The sequence below is a fragment of the Myiozetetes cayanensis genome, unplaced genomic scaffold, assembly GCF_022539395.1.
Source record: "Myiozetetes cayanensis isolate MyiCay16 unplaced genomic scaffold, myiCay2020 scf16, whole genome shotgun sequence".
In the NCBI taxonomy this organism is placed as follows: Eukaryota; Metazoa; Chordata; class Aves; order Passeriformes; family Tyrannidae; genus Myiozetetes; species Myiozetetes cayanensis.
The window spans coordinates 12,825,916-12,840,610 of NW_026087270.1; the positions used below are offsets into that span (position 1 = coordinate 12,825,916).

The following is a 14,695-nucleotide window of genomic DNA, read 5'->3' on the forward strand; positions in this document are numbered from 1 at the left end:
CTGAATTTTCAGGTTTACTGAACACTGTAGTTTATGGAAGGTTTAAAAATACAACTAAAAATGAAGGAAAAAAACCAGAGCAAAAGATGAGACTTCATTTTTTTCCCTTTCATTCCTGCTGTCAGGCAATGACAAGGCTGCATTTTCTATAAAACACCAGTTTCCTTCCATCAGCCACTAATTATTTAAATAAATCTGTGATAAAAATATCCAGTATTACTTGGCAACAGCCTTGTAGAGGGGACATAGCCCTCATTCAAGAGGATCACTTCCCATTATTGTCCTCAGCAGTCTATAATTACTTCATATTTACTCCAGCCTATAACCCCATTCCATAAATCCACAGGAAGCCTTCTTTGGTCAACTCATTGTCTAGGAAGTGCCAAAGGTTTTTAAATCTTTCATCATAATCACCTCTTTTCAAAAGAGACGCTCCAACTCTTAGAGAGGCAATGTCAGGTTCAGCAAGACTGAACTCAGAAACCCAAATATGTTCTTTTTAAGAATAAAATAAAAGGAAAAAACACACGAAATGTTCATCCAAGTTACTGAGTTTTCAGACAATGATGAAAACGAAAATCTTGTGCAGAAGAAATAAAATTGAAACACAGACACCCTGAGGAAACAAAGTGTTATCTGTTCTCTAAAGAGGGGGAAATTCTGTTCAAAAATCCTTACCTTTACTAATTTCCAGATCAACAGGATACTCAATATTCTTGATAAGCTTCTGACACCCCCCAGTCTTCTCGTAGACGAACCGCTTGAGGTGCAGAACAAGAACAGGGGGCAGCTCTTCCAGTGTGACTCTTCTGCTGATCTCCACCTGACACACACACAAAGAACACCTGTAATTCCTTGTTAACTGCTCAAAAATCACTCCTTCAAATTAGGAGTGTTTAATTTTAAATACACTTGCAAAAAACCCCAGATCTATTATTGTTAATTAATTAATTTACAGTAAAAACTGCAGTTAATGACTTAAAGCCCACTGGATCTTCAACTAAAATGCTGTCTTAAAGGACAACTCAGTCTTTTCAAAGAGAGAAATAGGAGTTATGACCACCCTTTTCTCTACTAAATAGTGATTTTTATATAATTATAACCAAACAATCCACAAAGTTGCTGTCTGAAAAGCCAAAACTGAGCTCAGAACTGCAGAACAAAAATGTTTTGCCTTCCTAGAAATTAAGACATAAAAACACTTCTCAAAATAACTGCCCAAGGTTTTTTCCTCCACTTTTTATTGGGAAAAATCTCTTTACTGGCAGTCACCAGCATATTATTTTTCAATACAGGGCTTGATTCTGCTAGAACCTACTAAGTGGGGAATAAAAATTCATGGGGAAAAAACTATTCTCTTTCCAAGCAGTTTGAGAACCCCAGGGAATGTGAAGACTGCCTCTGAGGAGTATGGGGAAGGGAACCTGGAAAAGTGAACAAGGTAAGGTCAGTTTGTTGCTCAAGACACTAAAAATATCTGTAAACAGGAATAAGAGACTGAAAGATCACTTCAGCGAGGATAAAAATTAATCCCTTAACATATTAACTATCAAATATTCAAGATTTAACCAACTGAACTGTAGGACCAAAAGGAACCAAAAAATCTTTCTTCAAGTGCAAGTGAAATTTAAGTCAGGAACAGCAAGAGGATGTCACTCCATGTTAAACAGGTGTTTGCATTTAAAATGCCTAATTTAACACTGCATGAAAATCTGATTTACTGTTTGTATTAATACACACATAAAATTCAAAACCAGCTCAAAGTGATTAAAACCCAAACTTTAAGATAAATCATTCACATGTATTTGGAAGACTGCTCTTCTCCTACCAATGTATGCCCACAGTTTAAGGCAGATTAAAACAATCAGGAGAGAGCAATAATTTTTACTCATATAATAATGTTATTTTTAGCTTTATCAGTAATCCTGAGTTTCCCTTCCATAAAATGGACATTAAATACTTCTTTGCAACACATTCTGGAAATTACTATCTGCAAAGTCCTTTGCTGGTTCTACAGACAATGATTTCAGTGTTTTTACTACAATTTTAGTATAAGAACAACTATTTCAACTTGAATTTCTTAAAAAAAAATAAAAATCTAGAAGACACTGTGGATGGTTGTATTTCCATCCAAACTCTGAAATAAGCCAGCCCAAACCTCCAGCACCTAATTTGAACACCCATTTCTTCCAAACCCCCTAATTGAGCACTGGGTTGTCAGTCAAGAAGTTAAAACCATCTGCAGGCAAAACCAAGAAATGAATGACTGGCAAGACAAGATCCATGTGGTAAATCGTGATGAGCTAGCATTGCAAATGTTTCTTTCACATGGAAAACAACTGGAGAAATGAATCTTCTGAGCATTCAAGGCAAATTTCAGCTATTCATCTTTGGCTTTTCAAAGAAAATGATCCATCTTTTCTTTATCTCACCCTATTCTCGCTTGGAATATTTAGAAAACTCACAGATACAGACATGAATGTCAGAGAGAACACCTACAACTCCAGAGTTATCCACAGTGTACAGGAAATTTCCACCTGAGCAATCCAAGCACAGCAAAGATGATGTTCTTTACTGCTGCCCACCATAAGGAGCAAGGCAATGCCTTATGAAGTCTAATTTATTACCCTCTACCACAAGTTCTCAAACTGCAAGGTCCAAGGCAAACTCTTCCTCCTTGGAAAGATTTTTCTATTGCAATTATTTGTATTATGTATTAATTGAAAGAGGAGATTAAAAAAATTTTGCAAAGTTGCTTGGGAATCATCAGATATTTTAGAGAGGTTCTACACTGACTTCTTCCAGGCCTCCCATCGACAAGTATTTCCATTTTTGATCTGTAAGTAAAGTGTGGAAACTAAAACTCCTCAAGGACAGCCACACAAACAACCAGGCAAGTGTTCTGCTCCAGGAGTTTTCTTCCTAAAGCAAGAGCCTGCTTTGAAATGATATTTTGAAGAGCTGCTCCTTTACTAAAAAAATCTGGCAATTCCCAGGAACCAGTATGTTAAGATCAGCTAAACATAACAGTGTGTATTATTACCACAGTTCACTCTGTTAATTTAAAATACACTGCAGTAAAATCTCCAATAAATTACTACACCAGTTATTCACAGGCATGGTTTTGGTTAAGGGTTAATTCTCTTCCTCTCAGTGTATGTGCTCACATATAAGACATTTTACTACTGCAGGACACTTGGGAAAGCTCCTCCCTCTTCTGTTAACATAAGAGTGTTCCAACAGCTATTTGCAAAGCAAAAGCTGTATAAAAACCCTTTTAAAAAACTTGAGGAGTTGGCTGTAAAGAAAGGACTCAGCAGAACACACCTCCTGCTTGGTTTTTGTGGTGTATCCCTGGACAGACTCTCTTGCCACCAAACTTTCCAAGGCGTCCTGCACTGTGCGGATCTTGTCTGACTGGATGTCCAGCTGCAGGGTGAAGAAAGGTTGCAGTGTAGCAGACTCCTTGGAACTCTGCTGGTAAACAACAGATCTATGGGGGGGGAAATAAAAAAGTTAAAATGTAACGGAGTGTCATTTTCGACAATATGGAACCTTCAAGTCAGAAAAATGTTTCTTAAGTAACTCAGTTTATGTTAAATTCAAAGCAACACACACAAATACAAAGGTTAAGCTTCAAGTTTTGACAGGAAAACACCCACTTCAGAGCTATTTAAATGGTTTTAATATCCACTAAGGACATACTGAATGGGATATAACCAAATTGTTTTATTTATGCAAAGATTAAAACAGTTATTGGATAAGCATCAAAAGTTTAAAGAAAAAGCCTGAAATTTTTGATAATGCATTTAAAAAAAAAAAAGAAAATCACCTCCAGGCTCTTTTTGTGTTAGCTTTGAGATTACAATTCCCAACAGATCTTCAGAAGTTTAAAGTCCTAATGCTTATCTGTGTTCTGCTGTAAAAATTGCAACTGATTACAGATTCCCCAATAAAAATACACTGATTTCTAAGTCACTTCACTAAGACCAATTTCACGGTCATTTTAAATTGTTTGCTTAAATCTTGCCACAGGAAATACAAACTTTGCTCCATCAAGGACTGGCATTTCCTTTTCCTCCCATCATTTTCTGTGTCCAGACTTCTTCCATGTACTTCCTCCTTTGTACATAAAATTGGAGCCTTTTGGAAAACTAGCAGAGGGAATGCCCTGGGGCAGGAGTACATGTTTGCTGTGTTTTTTGGGGTTTTGTTTTTGTTTGAAGTGTGTTCAGTTGCAGCTTTTAAGTAGCCTGGCTTGGTGACCACTGTTTTGTGCAATGGGACAGAACTCACTGCACTAAGTGGATCTTCCTGACTTTCGATTTTTCTTAAACTCCACTGAAAAAAAATGAAGATATTTTTTTTTTTCCTTTCATTTTGAAGGTAGTACCTGCATTAAAAAGCTCCAATTTCTACAAAAACCTGCCTTTATACAGCCAAAGAAATTATTCATTTATTACGGTGTTATGCATGACAAGGCTTGAAAACACAATTATAATTAACACAAAGCCCTGATCCATGTGGCCATGCTGGAATGTCTCCAGGTCAGGTAGGAAATGTTAATGTTCAGATTAATGTAGGTTAAACAAAAAAACCCTCTGACTCAGGTAAAGCCCTGAAGCACCAACAGAAACAGCCAGTGCAGCTTTATATTGGCAAATATATATCCTTTAGAGGAAAGGGAGGGTATGGAAAACAGTAGCATCTTTATTTCAGTTTAATACTTCCTCCTTGGCTGTGTTAAAGGACAAAACCTTCAGCACATGGTAAGAGTAGTGTTTCAATCAACAAACCCTTCCCTGCTTTGGGATACACTTCCTAATTTATTTTTTTTTAAGCAAACCATTATTGAGAGCAATAATCCAGAGAAAAATGTTAACAGCTCCAACTGTGTTCATGACCAGGTATTAAAATTTAATGAATAATAGTAGTAATATTCTCAAAAGAGAATGTTATGAAAAGCTTTTTCCAAAAAAATTATTAGAAATTATATTGCAGTATTTCTTTAGAACATTTTCTTCACAAAGATAAGCAGGAATTGGTATGAGAGCAAAACCTCTTCTGGATTAAGATTTTTCTGTAACACCCTCCCTTATCAGGACAACTACAAATCTCAACTGGACAAGGGAAAATGCATCATTTGCAATGAATAATTAATTGGGCACTGCAAGAATTCTACATCAAGAATTTTTCAGGAAAACTTTGTACTGGCACATTTAAGTCTCACATTGCTAAGGCAGACTTTATGGGCTGTCTGCCCAACAGGTATTTTATAAACTCAAGCCTTACAAAGCCAGCCCAAAGATTCCCAAGCCTTAAGCTTCCCAATTCAAAACTTTCCCAAGCCTAAAGATGCCAATTCAAACCATCTTCTCCTGGCTGCTTTTTCCATTCCGTTTTTCCAGCTTCTGATGATTTCACTCAGTGGAATTCTGCTGCCATTTCTGCATTCAGTCCTTCCTATCTCCACCCTCAGCCTCAGAGGATGAGGCTTTCCAACATCCCATGGGATGCTGTTCCTTTGGCAAATTGTCTGGCCTGGTGTGAGGGACAAGTACAGTGGATGTGGTGACAGCAAAGAACAGATGTTGGATTGCACCTTTGGTGCATGTTTTTGCCTTTTGTTTCAGTATCACCTTTGCTTTACATCATTTTTGGTGATTTCCACAGCATTCACTCAGTATTTTAATGCAAAAACTAATGGAGTCAAGTGGAGATCTAAACAATTCTGACCACAATACATACACTTAAGGTATTAACAACCCCTTGGGTACGTGAGCCATCGATGTAGAATTCCATTAATATCTACAAACATCTGTCTGTCAAATTCTAAGGAAAATATAATATTATTTGCCAGCTGTCTGGCTCAAAACCCAGAAGACTAAATAATTTCAGAGCATTTCACAGGAAGAAGGCACTAGCCCACATTATTCACACTTCTAGACTGAATATCTGGCAACACAGAGAGTCAAACACCAGCAATTAAGTGTCTGTCTCCAATATAAAAATAATTCTTCAAGTCTAGCAGTTTTGTTTTGAGTATGTTTTTAGCAAGTGTTTACTCTGCTTTCATTTTAAATTACACATTTCTCCAAACAAGTCGTGAGCCTTCCTTTCCAAAAAATATTCTTTCAGTATCTACTTTCTGCCTTCATCTGGTATCAGACCTGAATATAAGTAATGTATCCCACATTCTTTTCATTCCAGTAACATCTTGTAGCAATTTATATTTTTCCAGACTCCTTTTGCCTTTAACATTTATTAACTATTAAACAGAACTTTCTCTGGGAAGCATTAAGTGTCTAAAGGACTAAAAGCCCACAATTTTTTACTTTATTTCCTTCTTTTACTCACAAGATTTAACTCTTTGTAAATCTCATTATCTCTTAGTATCCTTATTTATAAATACAAGTCAAGAATTCTCAGAGGACACAAAAATTAGGCAGACATTATTATTCCATATTATTTTCTCTACATGCACTGCTTTGCCTCTCAAAATTTATTCTTCTGACACTTCAAAAGCTTTAGACTCAACAATCCCTAGGCCAAAGTACTGTACCTTATGTGACCACCAAAAATATCAGTGATTGGAGTCTGCACAAAGTCAGCCTGTCGAGTGACTGATGACTTGTTGCGAGGTCCCACTTGCTCCCACTCGTCCTCACTGCCTTCCCCTTGTTCCTCCTGCTCCTCCTCCTCGGGAACAGCCTGAGCCTCAGGGCCGTTGGACACCGAGAGTTCTTCCAGGGACCAAGACAAAAAAAACACCACGGTGAGTTTCTTTACAAATAAAACAAGTAGACAGATAAAGAATTTGAAGGGCAAGTAACCCAACAGAAATAATAATATTAATAATAATTTCCACGGATAAAATGCTTCCATGGATCAAATGATTTGATAAATGAAAGAGAACGAGCGTTTTCCAGGCTCGCTCCTGGCTGGACACATCCTGTATTAACAGAACCCAGCTCACTGATGACTGTATGTAAATAAATGGAGTTTTCTAGCAAAGTTTGATATATTTTTAGCAGTAAATTTATGGGGTAGAAAATTAGAAAGTCAAGTGTTATTCTGGAAACATAATTAAGCCATTATTAAATACAACTCCTTCTCTGTACAGGGAAGCCAAAGCTTAGCAAATATTTTCTCTGCAAGTGCCCGAGTCAGGAGGCTATAAACTGCACACAGCTACAGAACAAAATGTGGAATGACCATTTTAAATCTTAAAAAATTTACCCAACTAAAGAGAAATCAGATAACTAGGGATCTTAACTCTATACTTGGCTAAGGCTCACAGTATTTTGTTTCATTTTTAACAGGGGGCTTAACCATAAAGTCACTATAAAATAAAATGGCATTTTACTCTGCATACAAATTCTGGTAATTCTTCCAAATAAAAATTCTTCACCAACTTTGTCAGTAGGAATTTTAAAATCGTTTAACATGCTGGTTTATACTGGATATAAATTAGACATTAGTCTAGAACTTTCCACTTCAAAAAGAAGATTTTTAACAGTGGTTTAAAGATCAGTGAAAAAAGACACTGATCTATTTTGAGTTCCTACTGAGAGAGCCAAAACCCCAGAAAACAACTGATACTGCAGGTATTATGAATGACAAACATACCTATGCTTAAGACAAGACCAATCAACTCAAGTTAACCTCAAACAATTTGTAATATAGAATTTTACTGCTTAGGAGGACCAGGTATATGACTGATTGTCATTCAGAGCATTTACTGAATGATGGTGCTCTTCTAAACACCCAGTAACTTCAGATCATTTATAAACAACAGAAGGGGCTCATTTTATCCAGATTTTAACAAAATATTACTTGTTAATGTCTGAGTCCCCCAAACCATGGCACTCTACCCCATCTCAACATCTACTCTCACCATTGATCTGTGTTACAGAATCACCATACAAACACAATATTTGAAATAAATTGTTTTCTACCAAGGGAAAAAGTATCCACTAACTTTCATTATGTGGAGAGAGAAGTTTCTTGAGGGTCAGCATTTCTTCATGTAGTCCATTGAGGATAAATCCCAAGTATTCTTCAGCATCCTCTTGCCTGCCCTGAATAAAACATTTTTCTCAATTCATTCTATGACATTTTCATGGTTTTCTTTTAACAGAAGCTTCATGACATGGACCATCCAGCTTTCTCCTATTAATTTAGCTTATTTAGCAACTATGCAGCCTAAGTTATAATGTCAAATAAAGTTTAAATTTTACTATAACAGCACCTCATTTTTAACCAGCTCAACCCAAACTGCCCTAAGCAGTAAATACACCCATAAACTTCACATGGCATTTTTGCATTCTCCTCATCACAAATTCCATTTAACGTGTTACATGCAATTTTTTCTCTTTTAAAACCACTATTAAGAGTTGCTGTCAAGCCACAGCTAAATCAAAAGATGGTTTTAACCACTACCTTTTCTTTAAATTGAAACTAAACCTGAAACAGTATTTGGACCTTCTGCCATTTCAGGCTGAACCCCTCACAAAAATGAACAACTGCTCATTTCTTAAATGTCAATCCATTGGTAACTTCATTATAAAAAGAGATGTTCCATTCCAATAGCAATTTATTCTGACATATCAACCTATAATTAACTAATTCAAGTCCCAAGGCAGTTGAGCTTCGTTATAACGAGCTATCAATTAGCTGATTTTCGTGATGTTTGAGCACTGACTCTGCTGTGTGGCTTCACACAGTTTCAATGACAGGGACTGCCCTGCAATGCCACGACAGAAGTCAAGGGTTTTAAGTCCCACCTTTTCTGACAGACTCGACTTTATAACCGTCAAGAGTCTATAAATGTAGGTCGGTTCAAAGGCAGCTCCTGGTCGGATGTCTCTCACTATTTTATCACCTAAAGCTGCAAAGCAAAAGAGAAGTAAATATAAATAACAATACAGAGAAGTTTTTCTACATTATACATTAATATTCTCTTCACACATCACTAGATTTTGGAGCTCAGCGTTTTTTACTAATAGTTTTATTCTAATCTTGGTACTCCTATCTGTAAACATTTTTTTAAAAAAACCATCTCACATCATCCTGCATAGACTGACGGATACTTTAGAGAAGTTAATAAACAGTCTGAAGATTAACAAGAATATCCACAGCCATCATAAAAGAACATAATAGCTCTATTTAAATTTTTGTACTCGAAGAACACTTCTGAAAAGCTTTTGTGTATTTGCAATTCTAACAGATCATTTTTCCTCACTGAAGAAAAAAAAAAACAAACAAGAAATAGTTTGACAGAATGTTCCATCTAATGGCAATACAAGGCCTCGAAATTGTACTTGAGAACTACACAATGAAATGACCTAGAAGTATAATAAGTTGCATAAGCCAGTGAGATTTGTTTTACAGAAAGAAACCACAGAAATGTCTGAACTGTTTGGAAATCACTGGAACAACCAGCTCCTTGTGATATTTTCTTATCGTGTTACATAAAAAAAGTTTCAGGAATGTGCTTGTTTCTGTAAGTTTGTAATACAACAGACTTGATTTAAAATAAGGATTAAAAAACCCTGAAATCTTGTAGAATACTTTATTTGCATTAAAAAACATTCTATTCCTCACTACATGATCATCTTTGAGCCTAAATCTGCATTAGTAGGAATCATACTCCTAAAGTTTTCACTCTGGAACCAGAAGCCAGGATAGTATTCCTGCAGGCAATCTCCAACTGCTCAACAGGCCTGTTCTGGCCCCTTTTGCTCCAAATGAATGTGAGAGTTCAGGATTTAAGGAAGGATGATAGAACTGAGTAATGTGATAAACCAAACAGCTGGAAATAGGTAAGGAAGGAAGTGGAGTAAAATACAGCGAGTATTTTTTACATGATTTTGTTAGAAAGGGCATGTTCTGAGAAGAAATCTGAACAATTAAGTGAACTTTCAACAAAAACTATTCTTATTGCACTTTTACATTGAAGAAAAAAATTAAAGTGTAACATCTCTGACCTCTTGACATGAATCACCAATAAGAAAAATGACTTTATGACTTTTCTGCCCCTATGCCCACTCACCTTGCTTTGCTTTAGGAGGTACAGGCATATTAGTGAATTCATTCATTAAACGAACACTGCAACAGAAAGGAAGGAACAACTCCACGTGAGCAGCAAGTTCAGACTTAGAAGGACAAACAATAAAATCAGATCATTGTCATTACGACTGCCAAAAAACAGAATATCATCACCAAGTCCGAATAAAGACATAAAAATCAACCTGATCACCGCAATGAAACCCAAAGAACACACAGGAGAGACTTCTGGGCACAGATCAAGTTTCAGCAACAATCATTTGTTATTTCTGAATGAGCTCAGTCAGATCCCAGACTTCCATTCCCTTTTCCCAAGCTACTTACAAACTGTCTAGCATTGGAGTTGAGGTGCAGGGCCTCTGTGATTTGGAATACATTGGAATGGACTTCATTAAATGATACATTGGAGGGCAAGCAACCAAGGCCTGCAGGGTCTGTGCAGTGGCATTAAGGAAATAAGCAGAAAATTCATCTGTACATTAACAAAACATTAATTTATAATTCTATGCAAACTCTGTATTTTTATTATGTCAATCAATCCAGTAACACTGGAAAAGAAGGTGAAGTTTTATCACAACACTAACCAATGATGTGCAGAAGTTACACTGAAAAAACACTTCAGTGACATTTTAATGATGGCAAAGAGGAAAACATTTTGCCCAGGTGCAGGAGAGGAAAAGAACCTTCACAGGAAAGACTTTATAAAATTAACAATTTGAAAATTGGCAAGAGATAACCTGTAAGATGTTTTCTGAGAAGAATGGAAGAAGCTGACAGATTTTACATCAAAGCTGGTGATTCACCCCTGTACCCAAACCAAAAGTAACCCTCTGTGATGTGAGACATTCTGCAGTGTCAAGAGTTGGGAGCAACCAGTGAAACTCCAGAGTACAGTGGGAAAGTAATAGTTTAAAACCACCTACTTGGTGAGACCAGTGAACAAAGAAAATGCATTAAAAGACTGGAGGGAAAAAACAAAAAAGGCATCGATCTCAACAGCTACAGAGAGAGATTAATTTGATCTCTACAGTGTGCAAAAACTGAATAATAAATTCCCATGTAACACTTCAAGAGTGAAAAAATGGGAGCTAATATGTATATGTAACAGCTGAATGCACAACTGGTTATATAAGATACAAGCTTAAGGTTTAAAGCACAATTGTTGGTCTGGAAATAGTTTATTAGGCTCTGTCATGATCAGTCTTGAAATTGTCTTGGTATTTTTCCCTTGCAGTACCAGCACTTGGGGCATCCCAACTGTCACTCACAGCGAGCCTTGCTAACATAGGAGATCATTTTAAAAATCATTCATGATTTTTATTCATATTATAAAACAGCACTGAAGGACAATCTCTGCTCCCCAGGGTAAAAGTTATTTTTGCAGGAGAATACAATTCCAGTACATTAAGAGCAGGCTCATCCTCCATAATACAATGTGCAAAAGGATTATTTTTAACATAACAATGACAGCCTGTTCAACAAAAACTCAAATGATCCACCTACCAACAGCCAAGACAAAGCCCAAGAGTCAGGACAGTTACTTCAAGTACAAAAGATAAATAACCTCCTAAATTGATGCACAGAGCAAACACAGCAAGAAATTAAAGGGCTTTCAATCAGGAGAAAGTTACAGTCCTGCAATATTTCGGCACAGGTAACAACTGCAAACAGGATTGGAGGGGAACTCTGGACATGAGGCTCAAGGATCCCAATTCCCCTTGGATTTTTAGCTGCTACACCTCACATCTTAACCACAGTAGCAGAAGACAAACACCTTTATAAAATACTTACCAGAGCAATCCAGAAAAACTTTGACAAATATAACACACAATTTTTAACCTAAGAGCATTATTTTTTTCCCAAGGAAGGATACAGCATTGATGTAGCACCAGTTTCCTTTGTTGATCAGCCCTCGGGGTTGCAAAGACACTGGTTTATGTATTAGCCTTACACTTTCCAGTATTTCTGCAGGATGAGAAACAGTAAACTGAGCATCAACAAAACTCACATGTGGCCATCAAACAAGCACCTGTTGCTGCACCGCAAAATAATTCAGTTCAATGTACAAGATTCCCAGAAACTTCAGCAAATCATTTTCACTCCAGCTGAGCACTGCTTGAATCTCAAACTAGACGTGTTTCTTCCACCGGAGACATCCTGGAATTCAGGTCAGGAGGATGCTGGTACAAGAACCAACCACTGCCATTTCAAAACTGACAAGACCTATTTGGTTTTATTTTTGTTTCCCTAAAACCAGACAGTTTTATTTAGATAGATAACATAGATATAAAATCCCATTAGCTGGCAGCACTGGTCCCCAGTTTTAGGAAGTATTTCCAAATTCTTCAGCTTTGAAGGGAGATGAAGATGACAGAGCAGTCCCAGTTTAAAAGTTTCACCATCCACTGTCTTACAACAAGAACACCTCAGTGCAGACAGATAGATGTTACTGTGCTCTTCAGAACAGGCCGTTTTATTTACTGGTTTAAGACTTGCAAAATCTACGAGGTAACAGCCTTACATAATGTAATTCCTACTGTTTTCCTGCTTCCAAAACCTTCAGCAATGACCCAGGATTAAAACTTAGAAACCACTGCACATAACTGTGTCTCAGTTATGAAACAGGAGCAACACAGGGAGTTTTTCCAGGAATCCTGACCTGTTATTTATGTCCCTAAATGAAAACTGTTTAAAAGCAAATACTGGAGCTGCTGTATTTTAAATTTTCAAAGTAAGGACAAGAGGTATACAAGTCAGAATAAAGAGATGAAAATGAACATGGCAATTGTCTACCACAAACCTAAAGAGTTTGAGTTGTTCACTAGAAGGACACACAAAATAACATGACATAGGTGGAAAAACAGAGGCACAAAGCCATAACTAATCAGAGGTGGCAGAACTGCAAACAATATCTATGTCCTTCTACTTCCAAATCATCTCCTTACCTATAAGATTGTATTTCCTGCAGATACCACCAGTTCTAACCAAATAAAAATGCCAAAAAATAGGATATTTTTAAATCAGTCATCTATTACACAAAGAACATGGCAGCTGAAAGAGCAGACAAAAAAAAATGGAAAACGGAAAACGTAGCAGAGATGTAGATGAAAACTCCCTGTGAGTTCTGAAATAGTTATTAAATTACTGTTTAAGTATTTCAGGATATATTAATAAAACAGCAACATTTGAACTGTGTTGTGCAAACATACAAGCTTTCTGTTAATACAACTAAGCACTGCTGGAAATTAGGATAAAAATAGAGGAAAAAATTTATATTTCGAATGTCTATCAGTAACTTTTGAAATTAACTCTTCCCTATTTTTGCACAATCTAAATAAAGATATTATTAGGACCTTTAGCATCCTCTTGTGGTCATAAAGTTGCTCTGTAGCAGTGTGCAGTGCAATTACTGTGATTTTTGTTTCTTTTAACAAAGAATTACTTTTGTGTACAGCATTCAATACCACATCTCCATCTAACATTTACACAATGACTTAAGAATTTTTACAAGAGTATCAGAAGAAAAATACACTTTATAACCATGAGAAAACCATCTTAAAATTTCAAAACCTGTTAGAAAGCCCAAGTTATTGATCTAAAAGAACTCACGTTCCCTTTGGAGGGCAATGACTTGTGAAACAAGGCCTTGATTTGAGAACAGATCTACAACAGTATTAACCTGTTTAGACATTTTTGTTGGCAAACAAAACACTTTTTGCTACATTTCATTCACCAGGTCGTGTTATTACTAATACCTGTCAGGTTTTTTTCTAAAAAAGGTTATTTCCTTATCAGTGCAAGTCCAAAGTTTACCAATGGAGAAAGCACGTGGACAGTCTCCAGGCTGAAGACCCAGGAATTTTAGATAACACCTTAGATATTGAACACTCAGCCTGAGGCACCTATTTGGAGAACATTTTGTCTCTCACTCCCATCTTTCTTCAAACTGGACAATGATTAAAAAATCCCAGAACAACACTGGGATAACCCTACCCAAAATCAGTATCTGCAAGAATGCAACAGGTTACATTTATGAAGTCATTTATAACCCCCCCAAACCTTGCATGTCTCCACTCCACAACTCCTTAAGTGCTCCAGCACTTACCTAACTTTACAATAAGAAAATTTCTTACAACTCTCACCTTTCTTACAATTTGAACTAATTCCTTTGTTTTTCACTAGTCTTGGGAGAACAGGGAACCATGTGAATTTACATCTGTGGTCACTCCAGCAATCTGAGACAAAGTAAATCCAAATTTTCCGTGTTTGCCTACGTGGTTTTCAAACCTTCCTTCTATTTTTCACTGCTTCATGAGAAGTAATGCCCAGGGACTGGCATTTCCATCAAGTCCTCAACAGCAACAATGGAATTGGAGTTATCTTCCTTCTTTTCCATGTGAATTGGTATTAACACACACTGGGAGAAAGCTTCTTCTTCTTCAGCTTTACTGAGGACATTCCTCAACTCCCTAAACCTTCCAGATCCTTTTCTTTAATTCTACCAACCATGAGTGTGGGTGCTGAACAAAGCACTGAGCTACCTATTTTCCAAACAGGACAGAGAATACTCAAGAATGGAAAACAAAAAAAAAAAATCTCCTTTTTCCACAGAGCAAAGCACTGATTA

The 14,695-nt window shown here is 36.7% G+C and overlaps 1 protein-coding gene across 2 annotated transcripts in view; it reads right to left on the reverse strand.

Moving 5' to 3' along the window:
• Window positions 1–14,695, reverse strand: part of USP10 (ubiquitin specific peptidase 10) — a 46,534-nt gene that overhangs the window by 3,409 nt on the left and 28,430 nt on the right. For both annotated transcript variants that reach the window (XM_050311091.1, XM_050311092.1), the window contains 8 exons: window positions 11,942–12,033; window positions 10,393–10,502; window positions 10,055–10,110; window positions 8,787–8,890; window positions 7,982–8,081; window positions 6,563–6,743; window positions 3,328–3,493; window positions 679–823 (listed from right to left, as the gene is read on the reverse strand). In XM_050311091.1, coding sequence (XP_050167048.1) covers window positions 679–823; window positions 3,328–3,493; window positions 6,563–6,743; window positions 7,982–8,081; window positions 8,787–8,890; window positions 10,055–10,110; window positions 10,393–10,502; window positions 11,942–12,033 — 954 coding nt within the window. The remainder of the gene's footprint in view (window positions 1–678; window positions 824–3,327; window positions 3,494–6,562; window positions 6,744–7,981; window positions 8,082–8,786; window positions 8,891–10,054; window positions 10,111–10,392; window positions 10,503–11,941; window positions 12,034–14,695) is intronic.